The 9,112-nt window shown below is 31.9% G+C and overlaps 2 protein-coding genes and 1 further gene across 2 annotated transcripts, besides 2 other annotated features; 2 read left to right on the forward strand and 1 right to left on the reverse strand.

Moving 5' to 3' along the window:
* Window positions 1–156: 156 nt before the first annotated feature.
* SMU2 (Smu2p) lies at window positions 157–867 on the forward strand (the record flags this gene model as incomplete). Its single annotated transcript, XM_001642901.1, has 1 exon — window positions 157–867. One exon carries the CDS (start codon window positions 157–159, stop codon window positions 865–867), a length of 711 nt encoding a protein of 236 aa, XP_001642951.1.
* Window positions 868–991: 124 nt separating this feature from the next.
* On the reverse strand, window positions 992–2,224 carry POT1 (acetyl-CoA C-acyltransferase; the record flags this gene model as incomplete). Its single annotated transcript, XM_001642902.1, has 1 exon — window positions 992–2,224. The coding sequence occupies one exon, from the start codon at window positions 2,222–2,224 to the stop codon at window positions 992–994; it is 1,233 nt and encodes a 410-aa protein (XP_001642952.1).
* A 2,236-nt stretch (window positions 2,225–4,460) lies between these two features.
* Window positions 4,461–6,896: a sequence feature (similar to hypothetical protein; correction of possible frameshift sequencing error~similar to Saccharomyces cerevisiae BNR1 (YIL159W)).
* Kpol_416p10 lies at window positions 4,461–8,937 on the forward strand (the record flags this gene model as incomplete).
* Window positions 6,898–8,937: a sequence feature (similar to hypothetical protein; correction of possible frameshift sequencing error~similar to Saccharomyces cerevisiae BNR1 (YIL159W)).
* Window positions 8,938–9,112: the final 175 nt, after the last annotated feature.

The following is a 9,112-nucleotide window of genomic DNA, read 5'->3' on the forward strand; positions in this document are numbered from 1 at the left end:
GTCGAGCCGATGAGTTTAAGATTCTTGAAAAAAGCTTTGTAAAATAAGAGTGGAGCTAATTGAAATAACAGTCAAACTTTTAAGGTTTAATGTCCTAATATCAATCTAAAAGATGAATATCAACAACAAAATAAGCGAGAACAAAATATTGTAATCATGAATAGCGATGTACAAACTATAGAGAGGTCTACTGCTAAGAAACCTTCAAATAAAAAGAATAGTCTTAATAGAAAGCAGAATTTTAAAAATGGGACTAATAAAAAGTCTAAGAAGTCTATAAATAATAATCCAGAGACCAACCTTTCTAATGATGATAAACCAAATAAAATAAATAATAAAATTTCCCCAAAGAGTTTAAATGACAAGAGAAAAGGTAATCAAGGATATTCAAAGAGAACAAAAGCTAAATCAATTTCAAGTGATAAAAATGGGGGAATTAAACCAGTAGTTAAAAATGAAAATAAAGAGAGAGAAATTGATGACTTTAAGAAAAGATTTGGAGAAAAAAGCTTAGTTTTATTTAATGATGGGAAATATGTTTCAGTATATGGCATTAGCTTGAGAAATTTTTCCTTCAAAGACGTTTTCAAAACTGATGATTTTAGACTATGCGTACCGTATAATTATCCTGAATCTCCATTAAAGTTGACATTGCGTAAAAGTCTAAAAGAGCAGAATAATAATCAAACAAGGAAGTTGGAACTATTTATTAAGAATTTCAATTATAAAGCGAAAACTATGCAAAAGGAAAACTACACTTTAGCAGAGCAGTTGAACTACCTAATACAGGAAAAAGAAATATTATTAAAGAAAGAATTTTATGAAATAGACAAACTTAAGAAAGAATTCTATTCACAATTAAATTAGGGCATTTATAGGAAAAGTAAATCAGTATAGAGAATAGTCAATCATAAATCTCATTTCATAGAACTATTAACAATAAAATATGAATCATATAATGAATATATAATAATAATATTTAAATTTCAAATCACTCTTTGACAAATACTGCTGCTGCACCCATACCAGTACCAATACACATACTAGTGACACCGATTTGACCTGGTTGTAATTCGCGCATAATAGTGGCAATTTGACGAGCACCAGTACAACCTAATGGATGACCTAGAGCAATAGCACCACCACGAGGATTAACTTTATTTATATCTATGCCTAGCTTATGGATACAATAAAGAGCTTGAGCAGCAAATGCTTCATTGATTTCAAAAATATCGATATCTTTTACTTGTAAGCCGACATCTTGCAACACTCTTGGGATAGCATAAGCTGGACCGACACCCATGATTTCGGGTGGAACACCAACAGCTTGGAAAGCTAAATAACGACCTACAATTGGTAGATTCAATTTTTCTGCAACTGATCTACGAGCCAACAAGACACCAGCAACACCATCTGAAACTTGGGAAGCGTTACCAGCAGTGGTAGTACCTTTATCTTTGATGAATGCAGGTTTAATCTTTGATAGACTTTCTGGAGTGACATTTGGACGTGGACCTTCATCGGTGTCTACAATTCTTCCATCTGGTAATTGAATTGGTAATATTTCATCTTTGAATAAACCAGTCTTAACGGCCTTCTCAGCTTTGTTATAGGAGTTGGCAGCAAACTTATCTTGATCTTGTCTTGTGATACTAAAATTGGATGCAACATTTTCATTTGTTATACCCATTGGTATTAAACATTTTCTTGCTTCTTTGTTTGCCTTCAACTCATCAGAGATTCTACCCAATGGATTAACAGCTGCATAATTTTTAGTCATTGACTCTACACCTAAAGCTAAACCTATATCGATTTGACCGGTTTTGATTTTATTTGCGATATCATTAACAGCAGTTAGACCAGAAGAACACTGTCTATTTAAAGCCATGAATGGGACAGAATAAGGGATACCTGCAGCTAAACAAGAACCCCTATGTTCAGTTGCACCAGCACCTGGATTTAAGACATTACCACAAGTAACTTCTTGGATTAAATCTTGATGTTCTCTAATTTCTGGAGGTAAATCATTAAAAAATTGGATTAAGAATTGGGTTAATAAATAATCAGAGTTGACATCTTTAAAAGAACCCTTAAAACCTCTTGCAATAGCAGATCTTTTAGCCGAGACAATTACAATATCATCTGGTCTTTTTGAAGTAATTGGACATGATTGACCATTAGAACCTGATAAATGATTACCAATATTTTGTAATCTTTGAGACATTTTAATAATAATAGATTTTTTTTTGTTTTAATAATTTTACCGTGAGTCTTATTTTTCTTTTCCCCTAAAAAAACAACAAATAGAATGAAGAATAATTCCAATATAGAAAATAACTTTGTATGTGTTTGATAAACGTAGGTCAATAACACTTAGTCACAAGAGTATCTTCTTTAAAAGTGTTTGATTCAAAAGACAACAATGAAAAGGAACAGAACAATAATAAGATGAAAACAAAAAAATAAATTATAAATTATAAATTATAAATTATAAACTTAACCTCCTTGACTTATATACGTCTCCAGATTCTAATCTATCGACTTGTGATCGTCAATTTATAATATAATCAAGAAATCTTTAATATTCCCATTAAAGAAAAGGAGACGAGAGGGGAAGGGGGCTAGGAAGGGAGGTAGTGAAATAGGTTAAAAGTTTGTTTGAGATGACTTCTTCTTCTTCTTCTTTTTTTTTTGTTATTAATCAATTATGAATACAAGCTCTCTAATCGGTCCAGCATATGACAATTTTATCAAATTTTTCAGTATTGTTAATGTTAATGTTATTGATGCTGATGCCGATGCTGACGATGCTACCATACAATATTGATTGATATTCAGGTATCTCCTAAATGATGAGATTGATGGGAGAGTGAAGTAAAAGTATAACCGCTGACTCCGAGAGACAGAGAGGGAACCGTGTGTGCATTCATGCATGTGTGTTTTGTGTGTATTTGATTCATTTGATTCATTGGGTTAATTTAGCTCTTTGGGGGTGATGGGAAAAACTGTATTAACTCCGGAGAGGTGAGTGGTAGATATTTTTAATTATTCGTCCGATTCTTTGTTTTTTTTTTACTCCAATTTTATTTCATTGATTAAATTAAGGGGGAAGGCAAGGCGAAGGGGAGGTCCGGAAACCAGAACGAGAACGAGAACGGAAAACCGGGGTAGTAAACAAGAGCGGAGTAATGGTAAGCATGTCATTCATTTTTTGTCTAGGTATATGTTACAACTAACCATTGGCAGTGTGATAATTACCTCGACGACGGGGTTTAGGCTAACTCTCTCTCTGTTTGAGAGAGTTGGAGGTCATTGAGTTGATGATCATCATCATCGGTTAGCTACTTGGCCGTATTTAAAGAGATCTATGGCTATGGATATGTGGTTTCTTGGTGCTGTTCGCAGTTGGGAAGTGAGAACGGACAGCAGGGGAAGGCATCTTGGAAGAAACAGACATGTGAGAACGCGTCGGTAGAACTTGCGCTTTCCACGTGATACTTGTAGAAGTAAATAAGAAGAAAGCGTCACAAATATATACACATACACACTTATATATATACGCGCACTTTTACTTACTTAAAGAGTAGAGACACGATACAGGACAACTGACACTTCTTCGTCCAGGGGAGCGTTAAAATGTAAACAAGGATGAGCCTGTTTAAACGAACACTTCGTGTCTGGTGATGGCGGTTATTTGAATGGTTCTGATTATCTTTGTTGTTTTTTTTGTGGCAGATTAGATCTATATGGCAAACAAACAAACAAACAAACAAAAATTAATAAAAATACAAGGTATATAAATAAACATACAGTCGACATGTACACACAAACCATTTGCTCCCTTTGCATAGAAAGGGTACATACTAGATCAGTTCAAGTAAATCAAGATGTAACGGACGACTTTACGGTTGATATGAGAAGATAGAGTGATAATTGTATGTGTTGATAACTGTTTGATATAATTTTTCCAATCCATTTTAGTTTTGCTTTTCTTTTCTTTTCTGAAGTTTTGATTTTGGTACTTTGCACGTGGTTATCGCGTGACTATGGTGTTTTTCTGTTTCTTTTTTGAGGTGATCTAATCCAATTAGCACCAGATGCCAATGTATTTTGATGGGTGGTGTGCCGTAGCAATAACGCGTATCGTCTACACAACCTGTTTCGATCCCCTTCTGCGTATATCTAATATTTTAAGTTACGCGTTTAGATCAAAAAGAATTTTTTGAAATGTAACATTAACCTAACGTTATTAAATTCTTATATTCTATAATAAGAAAAATTGCATTTTGCCACATAATTTTAATATATTCTGCATGGAAATAAAAATATTGAATAAAAAGACTAAAGATCAAAAATATAAGTTTCGGAGCAATTAGAAATACCACCTTTTATAGAAATTAACCCAATCAGACCAAAAGAATAACTCTAATAAAAAATTTAATAACATCTTATGAGGGGAAATGAAGCATCTTTTTACAAACAATTCTAAATGGTTAGATTCAAAAGGTTATAAAAAAAGGTCAAAATCAAATGATGATCTATTGATTAGAAAAAATGGTTATCAAAATACAAATGATTTAGTATTAACAGGTTTATCACTTGCAGGTGCTGGTTTATCAACAAGTGATCACTCAGAAATTATAACAATACCATCTGATGATGATGACAGCAATAATGAAAACAAATATAGACCAAAGGATAATAAATATTGTAACAATAACAAAAATTTTATAGAATTTAACCCGAATGAAATACCTGATGATGAAAAGTTAATTGATGATTTATTTCAAAATTTATTAAAAGATGGTTCATATTTTTGGAACTTAAATTCACAAGCATTTGCAAATATTTCAACAAGAAGGAAATGGGCATTAATATGTAAAATGAAATATTCGAATTATTTGGAATTGGAAAATAACGATACCAATGATGACAACAATAACAGTTCCAACAATGTGAATGACTCAGAATTGGAGCTAGATTTATCAAACATCGATAATTCATTCGATTCAATACAATTCAATTTAGACTTGAAAAATTTGTCATTTTTCGAGGACAGTACAGTATTTAATAAAAACCTATACAAACTAGAAAAATGGTTAAGACAAAGTTCATTTTGTCAGTCCTTTATCAATCAAAAAAATATTCATTACCTCTCATTGATAAATGAAAGAATCACAAAAGAAAACCAATATGTCTATCTGAATTGTTTTAAAAGGGTACTGAACTTTGATGAAGGTAGATTGTTGGTCTTACAAAATGAAAAATTAATCGACTACTTCGTTTCTCTAATATCATCTGACGCAACCTCCATTAAAATTAAATTATTAGCCACAGAACTTTTATTGTTATTAACTTACATCGATAATAAATTAGGTTACGAAACTGTATTGACAAGCTTATCGCCACATTTTAACCAATGGCTGAAAGGAATGACAGCGTATCTAACAAATCCTGAAGATCTGATAGAAAATAAAAATTCAGAAAATCATTACATAAAATTAATAGGATTTGACAAATTAATTGAAGAATATTTAACAACTTGCTTATTTTTAATCAATTCAATTTTACAAGTTGTACCAAATTTTGAAAGGAAATATAAACTTATAGAAAATTTGAAAGAATTTGGTATTCATCACATATTTCATCTTCTGAAAGATTTAGCTTCAACAGTAATAAAAGAACAAATCTCTATTTATTCTAAAATCGAACAAGATATAATATTATCGATATCGAACAATAATTCGATGTTCATTGATGTATCATATGGTAATGAAATTCAATTATTACTTTCACAATCACAAAAGACACCCTTGGAACAACCCATTGGTGAATTATTGAATTTTCTAAATAAAATATTGACTTCAAGAACACAATCAGAATCGATGAAACTATTCAAATCATTTGGGTCTACTCTAGGATATTTATTGGATCATTTTTATAAAGATAATGACACTCTTTTATCACCAGAGTCTACAGTACAAAACTCAATTAACGAATTAATGGATAGACTTCAATCAGATGAGATTGCAAGAAGGGCTATGAATGAAATGAAATCGTTAGAACAAATAATTGATAACCTACAGTCAGAGATATCTTCTTTGAAAGAAGAGAGACAACTGGATAAGGGAGAACTAATAGCACAGCTAAAGAGTGCCCATATTCAAATTGAAAAGAACGAATTAGAACTAAAGAAGTCATACAAGAGATTAGAGTCATCAGATGAACAGAGAAGGTCTGAGAAAAAGAGGTTTGATCGACTCATTTCCCATAAAAATGTCAATAGCACTCCTAGAAGTTCATCATCAACATTATCAGTGAACTCAAATGTTTTTGAAAACTTGAAAGCAAAAAATAACGTCAAAGTTAATCCAATGAAAAGGGCAAGCTCAAAGTCACTACTGAAAAGTAAAAGAATATCATCTTTATCATCTTATGTGAATCCAAGCCCAAATTCAAATTATGGTACTGATTTTGGAAGTAAATCAATTCTATCAAATTCCAGTATAAGAGGTAATATTACAAACAACTCTTCCATTAATTCAGGACATCCTATTTATCCTGGTGATATATCCAATATGAATACTTTAAGTAGTGATTCATTTTTCAATGATGACAACAAGCTATATTCTTCGGGAAACGAGTTAGTGTTAAATCAAAACCTCGTACATTCTGCAAATTCTCTCTTAAATTCACAAGAGTTTGGTGATTTTCAAACTGGCTCGATCGGTATTAATTACCCTAATGATGGGACAATTTCAAATGAATCACTTCCTTATTCTATTTTGACGAATGGCTCTAATTCTGAATATGTTCCGTCAAGACCAAATAATTTATTTGATAATCAGAACTTGGGACTCTTCATCAATTTTATCTTTGGGATTCAAGTCCAAAGATAATAAGTTTAATGGAAATATTTACGCTAGTACAGGATCTGCTATTATATTGAATGACAACAAAAAATTTCCTGGAGAAAAAATAGAAAATAACGAAAAAACAGATAACCATACTTTACTGGCCCCTGGATCTAGTAAATCACTCATAACAAAGAACAAGGTTAGTTCCATGTCATCTGTTGAGAGCACTAAAGGTACGGATATGTCTATTATTCCTAGTGTCATAAAATCTAATTTGGGACAACTCTCCATGCCTGCTCCACCACCACCACCGTCCCCTCCTCCTTTACCAGAAAACTTGCAGATTGCCTCAACAGTACTTCCTCCTATTATTAATGAAGTTAAAAAAGCAGCACATCCTTCAGATCAAATTAAATCTTCTATTCCAGTTCCACCACCACCTCCTCCTCCTCCGCCTCCACCGCCACCATCTTTGTTAAATTCCATTAAGCAAAATAATAAATCTGAAGACACATTAGAAAATCCATCTTCAGGACCTCCTCCCCCTCCTCCTCCAGCTTTTCTAACAAATATGGCAAAACCTAAACCTCAGCATGTTAAAAATTTGAAGCAAATTCACTGGGATAAGGTCGAAAACATTGATAATACAATTTGGAAATACAATTTGGAAAATCGTGAAATCCTAAAAGAATTGGAATATGGAAGTATTTTTAATCAAGTGGAAGACTCTTTTAAAATTAAGGAAGTTGTTATTAAAAAATCTAAAACTGAGAAGAATAAAGAAAAATCGAACTTAAAATCATTCTTATCTAGAGACTTAGCTCAACAATTTGGAATCAATTTACATATGTATTCAAATTACACTGAGAAAGAGTTTTTAGATCTTGTCTTATCGTGCAGTGATGAGGTTATTAAGAATATAAGTGTTTTGGAATTTTTTTGTAAGGAAGATTTAATCAATATTCCAGGAAGTATAAGTCGTAATTATGCTCCATATAGTAGAGATTATCTTTCCGGGGAAGAACCTGTGAAAGATTCGTCGGAATTAGAAAGAGCTGATAAATTATTCTTAGAATTATGTTATAATTTGAGATATTACTGGGCAGATCGTTCGCAATGTTTATTGCTATTATATACTTACGAAAGGGATTATTATGATTTAGTGTTTAAACTCCAAAAGATTGATGATGCTATCCAGAGGTTACTTAACTCACAAAGATTTCGTGATTTCTTATACATTGTCTTAGAGATCGGTAACTATATGAATAAGAAAACTGTAGAGGGTGTAAAAATAAGCTCCCTTTCAAAATTAGCATTTATCAAATCTAGTTCAAATAATAATATTTCCTTTTTACATTTCATCGAGAAATTGATCCGTACTAGATACCCAGAAGTATATGGATTTATCGACGATTTAACGAAGGTCGAAGATTTAGGTAAGGTTACATTAGAACATATAGGAACTGAGTGTGACGAATTTTGTGCTAAGGTCAATTCAGTTGTATACTCTGTCACTAATGGCAAGTTGTCAAAATCTGAGAAGTTGCATCCTAACGATAGTATCCTGAAAAAGGTGAAATACAAGGTATCAAGAGCTAAAACTAAGAGTGAGCTCTTGAAGGACCAATACAATTTAACAAAGCACGATGTTACGAAGTTGTTGGTGTATTACGGTGAAGATCCGAAGGATAAAGATAGCAATGACAGCTTTTTCTCAAATATTCTTGAGTTTTTATCTGTCTTTAAGAAGTGCGCAAAGGAAAATATAGAAAGAGAGGAATCTGAAAGAGTTTATGAACAAAGAAAAAATATGTTGGAATCACAATCTAAAAAGGAAGGGGATGGGATAAATGAAGAAGATGACAAGTCGACAAGTGATGCAGTAGATCTGCTTCTTTCAAAACTTCGTGGTGTTGAAGGTAAGCCAGAACCACTTAGAAGAAGAAGAAGTACCAAATTACTATCTTCGAGCGGTGAGCTCAACACCTCTAGCATGAATAATTCAAATGATGGAAATAGTAAAGGAGAAGAGCTATTAGAAAGAGCTCAAGCATTGATGAATGATATTCAAAAAATTTAAAATTAACAAAGGATGATCTGTTAATTCTGCATTTTAGCATAATAAATACAAAACAATAATACTATTTACGTAATCATATTCATAAAACTGCATACATATATATAATTATAATTATAATTATTAGCATTACTCTATTTCATTATTTTATTATTAATATTGTTAATATAATTAATTC

The sequence above is a fragment of the Vanderwaltozyma polyspora genome, genomic scaffold (assembly GCF_000150035.1).
Source record: "Vanderwaltozyma polyspora DSM 70294 KpolScaffold416 genomic scaffold, whole genome shotgun sequence".
In the NCBI taxonomy this organism is placed as follows: Eukaryota; Fungi; Ascomycota; class Saccharomycetes; order Saccharomycetales; family Saccharomycetaceae; genus Vanderwaltozyma; species Vanderwaltozyma polyspora.